This window comes from Chiloscyllium punctatum, chromosome 30, assembly GCF_047496795.1.
Source record: "Chiloscyllium punctatum isolate Juve2018m chromosome 30, sChiPun1.3, whole genome shotgun sequence".
In the NCBI taxonomy this organism is placed as follows: Eukaryota; Metazoa; Chordata; class Chondrichthyes; order Orectolobiformes; family Hemiscylliidae; genus Chiloscyllium; species Chiloscyllium punctatum.
Genome location: NC_092768.1, coordinates 37,193,278 through 37,212,783, shown reverse-complemented (window position 1 = coordinate 37,212,783; position 19,506 = coordinate 37,193,278). Strand labels below are relative to the sequence as shown.

General features: G+C 50.9%; 1 protein-coding gene across 1 annotated transcript; it reads left to right on the top strand.

The window, feature by feature from the left end:
* Positions 1-211: 211 nt before the first annotated feature.
* Positions 212-18,162, top strand: slc39a7 (solute carrier family 39 member 7). The gene is made up of 7 exons (XM_072550262.1): positions 212-765; positions 4,748-4,916; positions 6,869-6,952; positions 8,906-9,040; positions 11,648-11,788; positions 12,415-12,617; positions 17,356-18,162. The coding sequence occupies exons 1-7, from the start codon at positions 283-285 to the stop codon at positions 17,605-17,607; spliced, it is 1,467 nt and encodes a 488-aa protein (XP_072406363.1). The 5' UTR covers positions 212-282; the 3' UTR covers positions 17,608-18,162.
* The last annotated feature ends 1,344 nt before the right edge of the window (positions 18,163-19,506 follow it).

Below are 19,506 nucleotides of genomic sequence, written 5' to 3'. Positions count from 1 at the left end.
TGAGGAATTGCTTGGGTATTTAGGGGATGTGGAGACAGTAAAGGAAGATTAGTTTGAAGCAGAAGGTCAGTCATGATGGGTGCAGGGGCTCCTCCAGCTCCTCTTCCGAAAGCTCGTGAGTGAAGTCTTCCTCCTAACCTTCGTGTTGACGGGGCAGGGAGCACCGGTCAGTTTTGTAACACTCGCTGACGTCCATGGCTGACGGTTTTCTGTTGTTCTTCTGACTTACAGTGCGTTGTCCAGCCTTTGCACAGGGAGGAGGGAAAGTAAACCGCGGATAAAATGGCTGCCTCGCAAAAACCGCAGCAGCCCAAGGGCCTTCCCTTCCTGCTCGTTCATCTCTTCTGCTGTGGACTGGTGCTTCAGAAAGTGGCAAGTGATGGAGCTTCCCAGTTTGACGTGTATGATGGCCACTCGCATGACCATCACGGGCACGGTCATGACCATCACGGGCACGACCATCACGGGCACACCCACGACCATCATGGGCACGGGCACGCTCACGACCATCACAGGCACGCTCAGGACCATCACGGGCACGGGCACGCCCACGACCATCACGGGCACGCCCACGACCACCACAGTCATCACGGCCACTCCCACGATTATGATGACCTCACTGGCCACTCCTATCCGCATGATCATCCAGCACACTCCCAACAGCAGGAGCACGAAGGAAAGAGTCGCTGGACGCGTGCTGCAGCGTCAGAGACGCCAGAACTCGGGGCTGAGGCGTCGTCTAACCCGTTTCAACTGTGGTTGCAGGTTGGTGCCTTTGTCCTGCCCGTCGAACCCCCTTCTGTGTGACCAGTCTGCTGGCTTAGTTCCATTGCAGTCATCATTTAGGTTAATCCATCAACCCCATGCACTGGCCTTGGGCGCTTAGTCCCTCCATCCTATTCTGATATGTACTGAAGTTGTGGCTGGTCTGTGTTCCAACTCTGTACATCTGCCTTATATCTGTTAATGTCCTTGGTCAGCAAAGATCCATCAATCCCAGGTTTAAACAAAATTACCAAGTGACCCAGCAGCGATTGCCATTTGCAAAAGAAAGAGTGTGCTGAAATTGTGGCCGGTTTTGCATGCAGGAATGTTTTCTAGTCTCTCGCCTGATACTCTACCTTGCGTTGGACCATGCCACCCTGTCGTAGGCTCCCTGTCGTTCTTAATTTCTCTCCATCCGCCCTCATCAGTTTTAGAGTTTTAATAACATGGAAGGAGGCCAATCAAGTCCATGTTGATCAGCAAACATCTCATTGCAGTCCTTTAATGGCTTGAAACCATTAATCCAATCACTCCATAAAATCTCCTGGATTCCAGGCATGCAGCCCTACTTTGTATAATCTCAGATCATCCATCAGAGCCCAGGTATCATCCTGGCATTTCAATGCGCGGCTCATTCAGTATATCTTCTCTGAAGATATGGTGCCCAGAGAACCGTGGGCGGCACGGTGGCACGGTGGCTAGCACTGCTGCCTCACAGCGCCAGAGACCCGGGTTCAATTCCCGCCTCGGGCGACTGACTGTGTGGAGTTTGCACGTTCTCCCTATGTCTGCGTGGATTTCCTCCGGGTGCTCCGGTTTCCTCCCACAGTCCAAAGATGTGCAGGTCAGGTGAATTGGCCTTGTTAAATTGCCTGTAGTGTTAGGTAAGGGGTAAATGTAGGGGTGTGGGTGGGTTGCGCTTCGGCGGGTTGGTGTGGACTTGTTGGGCCGAAGGGATTGTTTCCACACTGTAAGTAATTTAATCTAATCTAAACTGCCTCCATACTCCAAGTGCAATCTTTCTCATTGTTTGTGCGGCTGTGACGTGACACCTACCCTGACCTTCCAGGGACTAGTCATAGAGATGTACAGAACAGAAACAGACCCTTTGGTCCAACCCGTCCTTGCTGACCAGATATCCTAACCCAATCTAGTCCCACCTGCCAGCACTTGGCCCATATCTCTCCAAACCCTTCCTATTCATACATCCATCCAAATGCCTCTTAAATGCTGCAATTGTACCAGCCTGTTCAACCTCTCCCTATAGCTCAAATACCCCAACCCTGGCAACATCTTTGTAAATCTTTTCTGAACCCTTTCAAGTTTCACAACATCTTTCCGATAGGAAGAAGACCAGAATTGCACGCAATATTCCAACAATGGTCTAACTGTATAGCCGCAAAAAAAAACCTCCCAACTTCTGTACTCAATACATTGATAAAGGAAAGCATACCAAATGCCTCCTTCACTATCCTATCCACCTGCGACTCCACTTTCAAGGAGCTATGAACCTGCACTCCAAGGTCTCTTTGTCGAGCAACACTCCCGAGGCTCTTACCATTAAGGGTATAAGTCCTGCTTTGATTTGTTTCCCCAAATTGCAGCGCCTCACATTTATCTGAATTAAACTCCATCTGCCACTTCTCAGCCCATCGTCCCATCTGATCAAGATCCTGTTGTAATTCGAGGTAACCTTCTTCACTGTCCACTACACCTCCAATTTTGGTGTCATCTGCAAACTTGCTAACTGTACCTCTTATGCTCACATCCAAATCATTTATATGAATGATGAAAAGTAGAGGACTCAACACCGATCCTTGTGGCACTCCACTGGGCACAGGCCTCCAGTCTGAAAAACAACCCTCCTCCACCACCCTCTGTCTTCTACCTTGGAGCCAGTCCTGTATCCAAATGGCTAGTTCTCCCTATTTCCATAAACTGGTTTACTCCCATTCCAACATTTCTGACCTTGGTCTGCTGCTGTGAAACGCAACGTGAGCTGGAGAAACCGCACCTCATTTTCCATTGAGGCACTTGATAGTCCCAGAGACTATGACAGTGATTTCATCAATTTCAGGGCATAAACGATGTCCTTCATTCTGATTCCCCACCGCACACTGCATGTTGTTTGTGTTTTGTTGGCTTTGCTGCCAGCACAGCTAACTTGAATTCGTTATTTCAAGTCTGTCATTCACGCCTATTTTCCATCTCTATCACTCCTTTAATGCCAGTACGACACTTACTTATCTTTGGTTCTGGGCACTCACACCATCTGTTCCACTTGCTCCTCCTCCCCACTTTGTAGGTAACGTTAAAAAAAACATTATTTTCCAGTCTCTTTCAGTTCCAAAGAAGAGTCCTATTGGACTTGAAATGTTAGCTCTGCTTCTCTGTCCATAAGTGCTGTCATGCCTACTGAGTTCCGCCAGCATTTTCTGTTTGTATGTATAACCTCTACCCCACTTGTGCTCTCAATACAAACACCAGCATTTCATCAGTCTGTCTTATTATTTCTGTAGCTATCCTTGACATTTTTATGACCTGTGGACAGACTCCCTAAGTGTCTCTCATGCTGCACCATGTTTTCTCTTTTACAACATTTGGAAAGGTCAGTTGTGTTGCATTTAAATCCAGTCAAAGTCTGTGACTTAGTTGGCTTTTGTACTTGGCTCCTGTGCCGATGTCAAATAAATTTCCAAATCCCTAGCGTGTTTTTCACCAAGTTTGGTGAGCTTCTGTGCAAAATATTATGTAGCTGCTGATCAGTAGACCAGCTAACGTATCTGGGAGGCAATGGGACAACACCAGGAATCATCCAGATCGGAACAGCTTTGGAACGAGCCGATCAGTAGTGGCCCTGATGGTTTGTTTCCCACTGGTGGAATCAAGGCAGCTGTTTTGGACAGAATTATTCTTTGCTGTTACATCATCAAGATTGTCTGGGTGGAAATCAGCATTGAGTCAGATTATAAACGTATATTGGTAACTGACAGAGAAGGAAGTTAAGTTTTTTTCAAAGTGGGAGGTATTTATTTGTTCTTACCTCTTGTTGTTGAAAGCTGCAGAACACAGCAGACATGCTGTGACCTTGCAAAGCCCCGTGATGTCACAGCGTCCTGCCGCCACATGGCGCCATGTCTGTGACCAAACAATGCCCTGTCACTTCACAGTGGAGTGTCTGTGACTTACAGTTCTCCATCGCCTCACAACGGGGTGTCTGTGACCTCATAGCAGGGAGGACCATGACCTCGCGGCGGGAGGGGTTTTGTGACCTCACAGTGCCCCGTCACCCCACAGCGGGGTGTCTGTGACCTCACAGCGGGGTGTCTGTGACCTCACAGTGCCTCATCTCCTTGCAGCGGGTGGTCTGTGACCTCACAGTTGAGCGGGGTGTCTGTGACCTCACAGATGGGGGTGTGTCTGTGACCTCACAGATGGGGGTGTGTCTGTGACCTCACTGCTGGAATACTGATCCAGTGAAGTATGAGTTTGTGTTCCCAGCACCAGACATGGATCTCTCAAACCGGATCACACTGTACGATGTTTGAGATCAATCCAGACTGCTTGGTGAGACTGTTCTCTGTTCTGCTGGGATGACAATGGTACATCAACTTAAAACTTTGATGATGCAGCATTCCTGTAACAGTGATCCCTTCAACAGTGCAGCGTTCCCCTGGAGCTGACCCCCAGACGGTGCGGCACTGACCCCTGGTCGGTGCGGTGCTGCCTCAGCACTGACCCCCAGATGGTATGGCGTTGCTGTGGCGCTGACCCCCTGGATGGTGCGGCGCTCCCTTTCTGCTGCCCTGAAACGCTATTTTTGAATTAAGTGTTTGGAGTGAGATTTCAGATCACAACCTTCTGACGCAGTGGTTGCCCAGTGAGGCACTTTATGGCAGCAGTTTGCTAAAGCAGATGGGGAGCTGTGGGACGTGATGATAATAGTCTTGTGATTGTAAGTGACCGTGTCTGTGTCCGGCAGGCTATTGGAGCGACCATATTGATCAGTGCCGCCCCTTTCCTCATCCTGTTCTTCATCCCTGTCGAGTCGAACACCTCCAAACACAAGAGCCTCCTCAAGGTCCTGCTGAGCTTCGCATCGGGTGGACTCCTCGGAGATGCCTTCCTCCATCTCATCCCCCATGCGCTCGGTGAGTAACTGTGTGGGTTAGTGGTGCGGTTTGGGGGTGGCACGGTGGCTCAGTGGTTAGCGCTGCTGCCTCAGCGCCAGGTACCCAGGTTCGATTCCCACCCTCAGGTGACTGCCTGTGTGGAGTTTGCACGTTCTCCCTGTGTCTGAGAGAGTCTCCGGGTGCTCCAGTTTCCTCCCACAGTGTTCAGTGATGTGTAAGTTATGTGCATGGTCAGGGGTAAATGTAGGGTGGGGGGAATGGGTCTGGGCTGGTGTGGACTTGTTGGGCCGAAGGGCCTACTTCCGCACTGTAGGGACTGTGTGGACTCTCTGATGGTTAGTGGGCACTGGGAGGCAGCGAAAGGTGGGGACTGGACTGAGTGCAGGCCGGAGAAGGGGACGGGGGGGGAAAGGCCGTTTCACAGGGAGGGGAGAAAATTTCAGTGGGATGGAAATGAGCATTGGTGGGGGGGTGGGGGGAGGGTGGTGGTGGTGGTGGTAGCGATGGCATGCTTTGGGGTCAGGTGGGTAGTAATGTGGCTAAGGCGTACTGAAATGCAAGTTGTGGGACAGGAGACAGTGGTTTGCAGGCTGGATTGGGCACTGGGCAGGGGGAACCCGAGTGGGAGGTGGGGTGGGGCTGATACAAAGTGGTGACAATGACGATGGGTGGGTGGGGAGATGAGGGGAGAGGGGTCACGGCGAGGCAGAGTGGCCTCTTGGGGAGAGCGGAGGAGGCGAGATATTGGGCTAACGCTATTTGGTCACATTCGAGGGCAGAGCGCTCTTTGAGTCAGTGTGAGCTGTTTCTGAACTCCAGGAAGTGAAAAAGTGATGTCGAGAGCTGAGGGCAGGGGACAGTCATCAGACCCGGACTCTGTCCGATCTGGGAGCGCTGTCTTTGAGGCCGGGTGGGCGGGTGCAGGGAGGAGGAAGACTGGTGAAATGTTCCTGTGCGACCTCCCACACGTCCCGTAGCAGCTGCGGTATCCCTTGGCCGGGCTGCTCGATCATCTCGTTTCTCTTCATGACAATGTTCAGCGAGTGAGAGTCCAAGGCCAAGAGTTCTTGTTTTGTAATAAAATTGTAGTTGTTGTGTCTGTAGCGTCTCCACGGCTGGTGGAGTTTAAATCTGTTCAGCAAAATTGTTAGCTCCTCTCCAAAGTGTTGAATGTACACAGGTCATTGAGTGTTCATAGAATCCCTTCAGAGTGGAAGCAGGCCATTCAGCCCATCAAGTCAACACCAACCGTCGGAAGAGCATCCCACCCACAACCTATCCCTGTAACCCTGCATTTCCCATGGCCAATCCACCCTAACCTGCACATCGTTGGACTCTACGGGACAATTTCCCATGGCCAATCCACCCTAACCTGCACATCGTTGGACTCTACGGGACAATTTCCCATGGCCAATCCAACCTAACCTGCACACCGTTGGACTGTGGGAGGAAACTGGAGCACCCGGAGGAGATTCTCTCAGACAAGGGGAGAATATGCAATCTCCACACAGACAGTCACCTGAGGGTGGAATTGAACCCAGGTCTCTGTTGCTGTGAGGTAGCTGTGCTAATCACTGAGCCACCGAGCCACCCTGTGGCTGTCCTTTTAAAAAGAAACGGTGGAAGGAAGTCTGCAGTCCTTATCTGCAAAGTTCTCTATGTGACCCTCAAGTGGCCAGGAAAACTGCATGCAAATACAACTGGCATTGCCGGAAAGGGCATTGGGATGTGGGCAGTGAATTGTGGGAAAGTGGAGGTGAAGGGATAGTGGCAAGAGGGCAAGGGAAGTGGGGTCTTGGGGAGAGTGAAGGGGCCAATGGGAGTGAAAGGTGAGTAGATGACCAGCTGCTTGAAGGGAGGCTGGCTGAGTGGAACTCGAGTCTCGGGTGCATGGAGGAATGGCACCACAAGGTGCTGCAAGGTGGGGGTCAGAGGTTTGTTTTGAAAGGTCAACGCTTCTTTTCACATAGATCCACATTCTCACAATGAGGCTTCTGATCCATCTCACAGACGCTTAGAGAATCTGAATCTCGACCATGGGCACTCACATCGAGGTAAGACAGCAACAGCACTACAGTGTACTTCTGAAGGTGCGGTACTCACTCTGTACGGACCCTGTGACAGTGCAGCACTGATCCTCTGACAATGCGGCACTCCCTCAGTACTGACCCTCTGACAATGCGGCACTCCCTCAGTACTGACCCTCTGTCGCCGCGGCGCTCCGTCGCCGCTGAGTTGGAAGTGTAGACACTGGAGCTGAAGTTGGCTGTTCAGCCGGTTGTACCTGCTTCACCGTTTACTCTGATTATGGCTAAACTTTGGCTCAATGTCACATTCCCGCACTCAACCCATTCCATTTGAAGCCTTCAATAATCCAAAACCTGGTGAATTTCACAGGCTCATATTTCTTCAGTGGCCTACCCGCATCTTCGGAGTCTGTGACCCGTGGTTGTAGGCGCCTTGTAAGACATCCTCCCGGTGTCTATTCTGTCCAGCCCTGTTACAATTTGGGAACATTTCATTCTGGTCAATGTTCTATTTTTGTAAACTCTCGTGAATACAGGCCCAATCTCTCCTCATCGGAGCACTGTCATCTCCTGGTAGCCTCGTGAACTTCGGGCTTGGCCTGTGTTATGAGTTTTCTTTGTTTTTTTGATTTATTTGCAAAATCTTTGTTGTTCCTTTTCCAATGTAAAAGAAGAGAGGGCAGAATCTGACTGAATGGACATCTGCCTTGTAACTGCTTTCTCGCTCCTCAGTTCAGTGCCAGCCTGGTACTTGAAACCTGCTCAAAACCTGTCACTAGACAGTTTACTTCCCTTGACAACTGCACTTGGTGCCAATAGGAAAGTGTCAGGCGCCAGCCTTCAGCAACGTTATGTGCTCGTGTGTCCCCAGTAAATGACCAGAAAGTTCCAGTTTTCCTTCAAGTCACCGAAAAGCAAGAAATATTCCAATCTCACATATTCTAGTTTATGTTTCTAAGTAAGTGTAGTCCTTATAACAGATCCATCTGTGGTCAGATTGGGGAAGATAGATATGGTTTTCCCTCTTGCTGATTCCTTCCGTACCTGCCGTGGACCCAGTCCAGCAAAGTCCTTTAGGACCCGACCAGTTCAGTCAGTCAGTGATGCTGCCGATGTTGCCGACGCCCCATACAACCCCCCTCACCCCCCTCCATCCCCAACCCCCTTCCCACCCCCTCTCTTCCCCCCCCCGAATATATGATGATGATGGGCAATTGCGGGACCAGTCAGTGAGAGAATTCTCCCACCTTTTTCCCACCAGATGGTAATAAGGACTTTGCAGGGTGGACACGGCTGAGACTGATGTTTCCAATTGCTTCGTTTGGTGCCAAGCAGTTTGTCCGGTTTAATTACGGATTTGAGATTTCCTTCCCAAAAGGTCATCCGCGAATAGCTAAATCCCTTCCCCATCGATGTAAATTGAGGGCAATGTGTACTGACAATAGGTGCACTGCATTGATGATGATTGACAGTGGTTTCACGGTCATCATTAGACTTCAAATTCCACATACTTTATTGAGTTGAAATTCCACTGTCTGCCGGGGTGGGATTTGAACTCAGGTCCCCACAGCGTTGCGTGGATCTGTGGTGGCATATCCATGAGGCCTATGTCCACCGCGCACTCACACCCCCACAGACCCCCAACCCCCAGACAGACACGCACAAGCGCGCACACACACACAAACGGAAACACGCGCGCACATCCCCCCCCCCCACACAGGCACTGTTTGCCCAGCATCCCCCACCCACACTCACACCCGCGCATTCCCCACACCCACCCACCCCTCCACCTACATACACATTCTCCCCCCCACCTCCCTCCCCACCACTACAATGCAGAGCTCTCTCTGCTCTGTACTGCCGGTAATTTCTGTCTCTGTCTGCATGTGGTGTAGGGCCTCGGTCTGATTGCTGGATTTTTCATGGACGAAGTTGCTGACAATCTCTGTACTTCTTCCTCACCCCGACTCCCCTCTGCAGGTGACAGCCACGGCCACGATCACTCCCACGTGATGTCTGTCGGCCTCTGGGTCCTCGGTGGGATCATCGCCTTCCTCGTGGTGGAGAAGTTTGTGCGTCACGTGAAAGGGGGTCACGGTCACGGTCATTCTCACGGTGCGTTGGGGACGGTGTTCGCCATCCGGGTGGGCGGAGGGGCCTCGTCGGCTACCCCTTTTGTCGCGTCAGGGGTTGCAGAGCTGGAAGGAGAGGGGTTGAACTCTGGAGAAACCGCCATGTGCTCTGAGTCTTCCGCGCTTGCTGCCCCATCTGTCACGGCCCTCGAACCGAGTGGCCGGCTGAACCGTTTCACGTTGCTGTGGGTCTGGAGTCACCTAGAGCCGGTGGTGGCTGCGAATCACTCCGGCTGCGGCGGCCGCGTTCAGTTGTGTCAATCAAACTTGCATCACTTTGGTCACCATGACGAGACTGGACTCTGCGTTCCCCAGGGGCATTAGCCTGACCTTCTGGTTTACTCGTCCCAATGGTGTCCGCACTAAGTCGTCGGTGGCTTGGCTGCTCCTTATCTGTGTTTCTGCCTCAGTCATAGAGATATACAGCACGGAAACAGCCCATTCGGCCCCACTCATCCAAGCTGATCAGATATCCTAACCTAATCTCGTCCTGTTTGCCAGCAATTGGCCCATTTCCCGCTAAACCCTTTCTATTCATATACCCGTCCAGATGCCTTTTCAAAGCTGTAATTGTACCAGCCTCCACCACATCCTCTGGCAGCTCATTCCATACACATACCACCCTCTACATGAAATTGTTGCCCTTAAGTCCATTTTATATTTTTCCCCTCTCACCCTAAACACCTATGCCCTTGTGTTTTGGACTCCCCGACCCCAGGGAAAAGACCTTGTCTATTTATCCTATCCATGCCCCTCATGATTTTATAAACCTCCATAAGGTCACCCCTCAGCCTCCGACATTTCAGGGAAAACAGCCCCAGCCTGTTCGGCCTCTTCCCTGTAGCTCAAACCCTGCAACTGTATAAACTGCGAAAGGGCTGAACGACATGAATAACGTTCCAGGACAAGTTTGGTTGGGACTGCAGTTCCATTTCCCAGCATTTGGCCCGGATCCCTCCAAGCTGCGTGGCTGCAGTTTTCAAACTTGCAACTGCATGTGGACCTCGTGCAGTTGAGAGAGAGAGGCAGAAGATTTGAAACAAAAAGGGAATATCGCTCATTTCATGCTGACCCCTTATTTTGGGACTGTGACCTTGGGTCTAGATTTCCCCATGAAGGGAAACCCCCTCTCTCGTTTGAAGAAGATCACCTCCATTCTTTTGAGTTCCAGTTTCATTCCAAACATTCCAGGCAGGTTGTTTCTGTTACGTGGCACTTGGCTAGAACTGGAAAATGTTAGTTGCCGATAGAGTCAATACGCAAACAGCCCCATCGGTTCAACCTTTTCATGCCAACCAGATACCCTCCATTAGTCTAGTTCCATTTCCCAGCATTTGGCCCCTATCCCTCCAAACGCTTCCTATTCACATACCCATCCAGATGCGTTTTAAATGCTGTAACTGCACCAGCCTCCGTCACTTCCTCTGGCAGCTCATTCCGTACACGTACCACCCTCTGCGTGAAAGGTTGTCCCTCTGGTCCTTTTAAAATCTTGCCCCCGCCCCCTCACTTTAAACCTACATCATCTAGTTTTGGCTATTCACCTTATCCCTGCCCGTCATGATTTTATAAACCTCAATAAGATCGTCCCTGTGCCTCTGACACTCCAGCGTGAAAAAGTCCTGTGCTTATTCAGCCTCTCACTGTAGCTCAAACCCCCCCAACCCTGGCAACATTGTTGTAAATATTTTCTGCACCCTCTCAAGTTTAACAGCATCCTTCCAAAGCAAGGAGAGCAGATTTGAATGCTGCGTTCCAAAAGTGGCCTCACCAATGCCCTATACAGCTGCAACATGAACTCCTAACTCCTACATGCAATGAACTGACCAATAAAGGCAAGTGTACCAAACGCCTTCACCACTCTATCTACCGATGACCCCACTTTTAAGGAACTATGCACCTGCACCCAGTTCTCTTTGTTCAGCACCACTCCCCAGGGCCCTTTTCCTAACTGTAAATCCTGCCCTGGTTTGCCTGACCAAATTGCAACACCTTGCATTGAACTAAGTCAAACTCCCATCTGCCACACCTCAGCCCATTGGCCCACCTGATCAAGGTCCATTTGAAAATTCCCCAGATTACTGGGAAGTCGGGGTACAGCTGGCTACTGGATATAGAGGGGTAGGGGAGTGGAGTGCAACTAAAGTGTCTGTGCCAACAATACCCTAATGGTGTTAGATTGAACGCTGTAAAAGGAGATTTACTTTGTATCTAACTCCATGCTGTACCTGTCCTCGAACTGTTTGATGGAGACAGCTTGAGAAATCGTTACATTCATTTTAAGAGTAGAGATCCCTCTAACTATATCTAACCCCGTGCTGTCCTGATGCTGGGACTGTTTGATGGGGACTATGCAGAGAGAGCTTTACTCTGTATCTAATTCCATGCTGGCCCTGTCCTGGGAGTGTTTGATGGGGAACAGTGTAGAGGGAACTTTACTCTGTATCTAAACCCGTGCTGGCCCTGTCCTGGGAGTGTTTGATGGGGGACAGTGTAGAGGGAGCTTTACTCTGTATCTAACCCCCTGATCGGGAGGCGCTCAGATGCTGGGGCTCTCAGCCTTTGACCCTCTCTCTTTCTGATCCTCCAGCTGCTGCTCCGAAGGTAAAGGAGAGCTCCGAGGAGGAGGAGAAGGACAACAACAAACATGGTGAACCGAGGGCGGGCAGCAGGCGCCGGAAACCTGAAAACCCCCGCGCCAAGAGCGAAGCTGCCAAGTCACCGGGACAGGGTGAGTACCATGAACCCCCCCCCCTCATCGCCCCAGACTCTAGGGTGGATGGGGCTTGGGGTGGGTGGGGTCTGGGGGTGTAGTTGGAGGTGGGTGGGGCTAAGAGTGGGTGGGGTTGGAGGTGGGTGGGGCTCAGGGTGGGCAGGGTTGGGAGTGGGCGCGGGGCTTGGGGGGTGAGGTGGGTGGGCAGGGCTGGGGACATGGTTGGAGGTGGGTGGCGCTCCTGCCGGGTGGGGTTGGAGGAGGCTGGGCGCAGCAGTGGGCAGGGCTGGAGGTGAGGAAGGGGCAGGGCTGTGGCTGGGCGGGGCTTGCGGTGAGCAGGGTTGGAGGTGTGTGGGGCTGGATGCCCACTCCTGCAGGTGGGAAATGTGTCGTGGTCTTGTGGTGCCCCTCCCCATGTCCCCAAGTTGTGAATCCCTCCAACAGTGTCACCAGGATCTGCCGGGAGATATGCCGCACGGGGGAACACAGCAGGTCTGTGCAGGGGCCACACCTCTGTCTGAGACATGGGGATGGACTGACTGCCTTTCCACTGAGCACTGTCTCACAGAGAGTCTCTCTCTTTCTCTCCCCCCCCACCCCCCCCACCCCCCCCCCCTCCCCCCTCCCCCCCCCACCTACCGCAGTCTCTGATATCAAAGTGGCGGGATACCTGAACCTGGCGGCTGACTTCACCCACAACTTCACCGACGGCCTGGCGATTGGCGCCTCATTCCTGGTCAGCACCAACGTGGGCATCATCACCACCATCACCATCCTGCTCCATGAAATACCACACGAGATCGGAGACTTTGCCATCCTGGTGCAGTCCGGCTGCAGCAAGCACAAAGTGAGTGTCGCTGGGTAACGTCGCCCCCCCCCCCCCCCCCCCCGGAGTCGGTCTTACGACGAGACCTGTTCTTTTCCCCCCCCAACCCCGGTCTGCGACGTAGACCAGCGCTGGCCCCACATGACAGCCACAACCCTGACTTGAATATTCTCATCTCGCTGATTAGTTACCCCCCTGCCCTGCAGCCTTGTATCTCCCTCCCTAATTGTCTGGATAATCTCCACCAACTGCATGTTCCAACCCAGATCTCTACACTCCTCGATTTCCACCCACCTCCACTTCTCTTCCCACCCACCGATTTTAATTGCTGCGATGTCAGTGGCTGTGCCTTCAGATGCCGAGACTCTTAGAATCCCCACAGTGTGGAAACAGGCCCTTCAGCCGAACAAGTCCACACTGACCCTCTGAAGAGTATCCCACCCAGACCCTTTCCCCTATTACTCTACATTTACCCCTGACCAATGTACCTAACCTGCAGATCTCGAAACACTATGGGGCAATTTAGCATGGCCAATCCATCCTAACCTGCACATCTTTGGACTGTGGGAGGAAACCGGAGCACCCGGAGGAAACATGCAGACACTGGGAGAATGTGCAAACTCCACACAGACTGTCGCCCGAGGCTGGAATCGAAACTGGGTCCCTGGTGCTGTGAGGCAGCAGTGCTAACCACTGTGCCACCCATGGCCCCAGTCTCTGGGATTCCTTCCAAAAACCCCTCTGCCTGGGCTCCTTTTTAATAAAGACAACCGTGCTCCTGGGCCTGGTTAGGTTGGTCTTAACAGGTATGTGTAGCGGGCTGTGGAGAGATTCATCTCTGCCAACTACGTATCTTTCTTACATAGTTCCACTCATGTCTGGGTCTCCATGATGGTGGGGGGCGGGAGTGAGAGAGACATGCAGTGTCCCTCCAATGCTCTCATTGACTTTAGACAGTGTGTGGTGGGCTTCGCGGGGTGGGGGGGTTTTGTAGTGCTTATTTCCGCCGCCTCCAGTTCCATTTTGATTTTGCCCCTTGCCAATCTCCCTCACTGTCACTGGTTTTTTGCATCACCTTTAACAGGCTTTGTTTGTTATTTATTTGGCTACATGGGTGTTTTACTGGTGCTGGCGGCGAACAGTTTGAAATTTAAAAATCGCAGTAATTTGGTGGGGGGGAGGTTGTGTGTGATAGCATTTCTGGGTTTACGGGAAAAACAAAACAAAAGGCAGTACGTAACAGTGTGATCACCTGCCCAAGTCCCTCGCTTCTCTGTGACTAAATTGTTGAATGATGCAGCACGCTAAGAAGCTCATTGGGCCATTCTGCAAGTACTCTCAGGAGCTACCAACCAGTCCCGTTTCCCTGCTCTTTTCCAATATCGTTTTCTCCCCCCTTCCAGTATTTAATGGTAGTCATAGCATCATACAGCATGGAAACAAACCCTTTGGTCAAACTCGTCCATGCCAACCAAGTTTCCCGAACTAAACTAGTCCCAGTTACCCACACTTGGTGCATAACTTTCAACCTTCCCTATTTATATCCAAATGCCTTTTAAATGCTGTAACTGTATCTGCGTCTAGCACTTCCTCTGGCTATTCATTCCATACACAAACTGCCCTCTGTGTGAAAACATTGCCCCTCAGGTCCCTTTTAAATCTTTTGCCCTCTCACCTTAAAATTACACCCTTCAGTTTTGGATCTTCCCCCCCCCCCCCCCCCCCCCCCCCCCCCCCCACACCCTTTGGAAAGGACCTTGGTTGTTCGCTTTATCTGTGCCCCTCATGATTTTAGAAACTTCTGAGGTCACCCCTCAGCCTCCTCCAAGAAGAGAGAAAGCCGAGGGAGAGAAAGAAGTGCATACAGAAAAGGAGAGAGAGAAACTTTGGGAAAGACAGAGCAAAGAGAAATATCTCAGAGAGAGAATCAGAAAGACAGAGAAAGAAAGAGAGAGAGAGAGAGAAATGCCCAGTGAGAGAGACAAAGAAGGACAGAGAGAAACATAACTCTAGACAGGAGAGAGAAGTCAAGGCAAACAGAACAGTCGAGAGAGTGTAAACTCCAGGGCAAGATGAGAAAAGGACAGAGACAGGTAACCTGGGGAGGAACCAAGAACAGGGATATGGACAGAGCAAAACCCCGAAGAGAGAAGGAACGGGGTAGGGCCGTGGGAGAGAATAAAATTTTTAAAAACCCAGGGTTAAAGACAGAAGGACAGATGCAGGGAGGAAGTGGGAAACCACAGAGTGACAGAGAAAAGGACAGACATGGAGGGAGAGAGACAGAAATCCAGGGAGAAAATGAGAGAAGAGCAGCCACATCAATATCTAAACAACAACAGAGAGCTAGTGATGGACAGAGAGAGATCGAGGATAATGTTCAGTAGGTAGAATGATCTTCAGTCAGGTTCTGGGAGATCTCTCAGGGTTGAGAGAGAAAGAGATGTGCAGGGAGATTGGAAAGATTGAACGATTAAACAGTTCTGGAAAAGTGAGGAAGCAGAGGGTTGTAAGGAAGAAAATCTGCAGGGGAATGTGAACCCAAAGATGTGGAGAGATGGGGAAAGGTGGGTGAGAGACGGGCAGGAGCACGGAAGCAGAGATGAGAGCTGTAGTGAGAGACTGAGGTGGTAAAAGCTGTGGGATCAGACTAAAGTCTGTGCAGCAGCCCCCCCCCCCCCCCCTCCCATGCCTTCCTGCTCCTTTGTCTCCCCCTTGTGGCTACAAATACCAGAGACTGGCAGAACCCCACAATTACCTTGTGTGCCCAAGAGAGCAAGTGAATAGCCAGGGGCCTGCAGCATGGTTCAGTCCATGAGCTTTGTGTAACTCCCTGTGCACAAACCGCCCATGTTGGAGCGTTACAGCCAGAAGGTGCAGAATTAAGCTGTGAGTGAATCGGAGATGTGTCATGTGACGACTTAAAGGTTGGCACCTCCGATGCCTCTGAGTGGGGGTACGTGCACCCAAGGAATGTGCCTGAGATGTTGGTGCCCGATGCCTCACCTGGAGATCCTTGTGAGCAAGCCGCCAGTTGAAGTTGTCAGATACCAGCTCTGCCTTCGGTGTCGAGAGTTCTTGGCATGCGTTTGGCAGGGCAGGGAGCTCCTCATGAATAAGGTAAATAAGGTCATGAACAAACAATAATCCCCCTTACTAACCTCTACCTAATGAGAACCTCGTCCTCAGTGCCCAGAACATAATTACAATTCTCGGGGGATTCTTCTGGCCATCACAATGAGCCTCACGAGACTCCTTGCGCAGTTCTGTCACATTGCTCCCATCAGCCGACCTTGTTCAGGCCCCTCTAAGACTTCTGTCCATTTAACTCTACTGTTTTCTTTTTGTTGATGCTGCCTGAGGTGTGTGTGTGTGTAAGTGAATGACAAGGAGACAGGCCGATTTATTGTCATGCTTTCTCTGGGGTGCCAGCCCTTGGCTGAGGATTCCTTGGTGCAGAACGATCTGATTCACTCTGTCTCCTCCAATGTCCAAGCTCTAGGTCCTGACTCAAGTGTGGGCCCCACTGTGGGGAATCCACTGTTGTACGTTCCCATTGAATCTGCTTCCACCGTCTTTTCAAGTTGGTGGGTGTCCGACCATGGCCCCCTGCTTTTAAAAGTAACATTTTCTCACATTCCCTCCCCCCAGTTCTTTTGCCAGTTGCTTGTAATCTGTGACCCTTTGTTTTTCTGGCACTGAGCGTGGTTGCTCCTTGGTGGTTTGATTGCAGCCCCTCGTAACTCTGTACGCTTTTAAATCTCCCCTCGGTCCTCTCTGCGTTGAGCAGAACTCCAGGTTCCCCAGTCTCTCCCCCCGAGCTGGAATCACCTCACCCACGGTGCAATCTCGGTGAAACTTCCCTGGGTAGACCAGATCTTGAATGGTTGCTGGAACGCAGGCACGCTGGTGAGGCTTCCCACATTTTTCACATGTTCCTTTTGAAATCCGGCTGGGGAATCGAACCCGGCTCCCTGGTGCCGTGAGGCAGCAGTGTTAACCACTGAGCCACCCAGTTCGGGTCAAACCGATAATTGATAAAAGTTTGAGTAAAGGGCTGGTGGCTTTTCCCCAGGGATTTCAAGACTAGTGTTTAAAGTGAGAGGAGAAAGATCTTTTTTTCAAAAAAAAGACAAGAGGGGTAATTTTCTTTATTAAACAGGGTGGTTCGTGTGTGGAACAAACTTCCTGAGGAAGTGGTGGGTGCAGGTACCGTGATAACATTTAAAAGACATTTGGGTAAGTTCAGGAATGAAAACTGTTTGGAGGGAAATGGGTCAAGCGCAGGAATGATGCGACTGGTTTAATTTGGATCAATGTGGACAATTGCACCAAAGATTGGCTCTAACTTTTTTTTTGTTGTTCACGCAGAGGATGGTGCGTGTATGGAATGAGCAGCCAGAGGAAGCTGGTACAATTACAACATTTAAAAGGCATCTGGATGGGTATATGAATAGGAAGGGTTTAAGAGGGGTATGGCGAAAGTGAGGTCTGGAGATCAGAGTCGAGAGTGGGGATGCTGGAAAAGCACAGCAGGTCAGGCAGCACCCGAGGAGCAGGGGAGTCACTTGAAGGGCTTATGCCCTAAAAGGTTGATTCTCCTGCTCTTGGGATGCTGCGCTTTTCCAGCATCCCACACTCAACTTTAGAGGGAAATGGGACGAGGTTGGGTTTGGATATCTGGTTGGCACGAGCGACATGGACCGAAGGGTCTGTACATCTCAATGACTCCTCTCATAGGTGTTCCTCTCTCTCGCAGGCCATGATGCTGCAGCTGATCACCGCTGTGGGTGCCCTGGCCGGCACCGCCTGCTCTCTGATGGCGGAGGGGATCGGCGAGGCTGCCACCGCCTGGATCCTGCCATTCACCGCTGGGGGCTTCGTCTACATCGCCACCGTCTCGGTGATTCCGGAGCTGCTGGACGACTCGAAGCCGCTGCAATCGCTGTTGGAGATCGTCGCTCTGCTGGTCGGGGTCCTCATGATGGTCCTGATCGCCGAGTATGAGTAGGACGGTGGGGTCGCTGGGTCAGGGGCATTGGGATGAGTGGGGTAAACACACACACACACACAGGGAGAGAGAAAGGGAATCTGTGAGGGACACTAAGCAAAAGGTGATACATAACTAATAGGAACCACTAGGATGGAGGGCTGCACCAAGTCCCGCAGCACCCCACCCCTCACCCAAGCTCCTGCAAACTGGGACTCTTCCTGGTGGAGTTCACACTCAGGAGTGGCAATGTTTCTCGGCTGATAATCAGTTTTATATATAAATATTATATATATATATATTTTTTAAAGAAATTGTCATTGTGCTGGTCTGGGTGAGAGTCCAGATCCTTCCAACCAGACTTTGCTGTTTCAGTGAATGCATTCACTGGGACAAGGAGGGGGGGGGGGGAAGCCTGGATGGTGTTAACTGACCCAGTCCAGCCTCCCTCGTTTTCTCTTTTTTCCTTCTTGCACACGTTGCCTGGAAAATCTATTGTGGGGTCCAAAGTGTTACGTGTTTTGGACCCCCCACAGCATTTCCCTCCTCCACTGCGCTCTTTCCTCCCCCCCCCCCCCCCCCCCCAAAAACACACACCCAGCTCGCTTCCTGTCATATCAGGAATCAAAAGAAACACTCTTGGCGAACTCTCAAGTATTGGAAGCGGACTCCAGGTACGGGGAGCGTTGGGTTGGGAAGGCAGGAGAGGTTGTTGTAAGACTCTGGCTACATTCGCATCCCCCTCCCCAAGGATGGCTCCAGCAAAGGGAAACCCTGATGTGTATCCCCCCCAAACACCCTGTCCAATTCTTACTGGCAAAGTCGTCTCATTTGTAGTGAATGGGAGGTGGTGGAGAAAACTGACAAACAGGTGGAAATTTAACCCAGTGCATCACAGGCAGGTGAGCAGAGAGTTGGGTTAAAATTGCTCCGCGTGTACATACATATGTGTAACTTTTTTTTTGTAAAAGTGTAGTTTATTCATTTTTATTTTTAAGTGCTGTAATCTGACTCCGTGTAGGAGCTGCATTGGAAGAGAATCATGGCTACAATTAGTTGGGTTTACCTGTCGTCATTTCCTTTTGCCGCACAAGTCCTGTATCAACGGCTCTAAAATGATTAATAAAAAAATAAAACTCAAATTGAAAAGGATAAAGAAGTTTGTGTAAAGTAGAATCCACATGCACACTAGATGGTGAGGAGCTCAAGTTTCCTCCATTTCACTGACCCTTGAACTTGCATCCCTTCACCCCATTAACTGACTGCTCAGATTCTGCTGTTCAGAGCAGGGCTTTGGAAATGCAGTACCAGTGAAGAGGCACCAGGAGGAACAGGAAGAGAAGGAGCCCTGATGAGCTGGGACAGAAAATGGCTGCTCATGGTTATCTCTGGTATGACAAAGTAGATGATATTACACCCTACTGCAGTTGCAAGCCCGCAACTGTTCCAACTCACACCTACACTGCCTCAAATTTTAACCTGTGAGATTCAAGATCATCCCCGACTCTGCTGAACGTATTCTAATTCACCCTTAAGTCCCATTCACCTCTGTTCCTACACTTGTTGGTCAACATCGTGACACCTTGCTGTTAAAATTCTCATGTCGATTTTCAGATCCTTCAGTGCCTTCCCCCATCTGTGAGATAGCTGCAGCCTGATTTTCATCATCTCCAATTTTAGTCTCATAATACTAGTCACGCCTCTAAGCTTCATCATTCCCTTCCTCAATCTCTCCACTGCCTTCGAGACTCAGTCATACAGCACAGAAACAGACCCTTTAGTCAAACCAGTCTATGCTGACCATAATCCCAAAGTCAACTAGCGCAACTTGACTTATGTCCCTCCAAACATTTCTTATTCATAAACTTAATGTCTTTTAAACATTCTAACTGCACCCACATCCACCATTCCTCTGCAAAT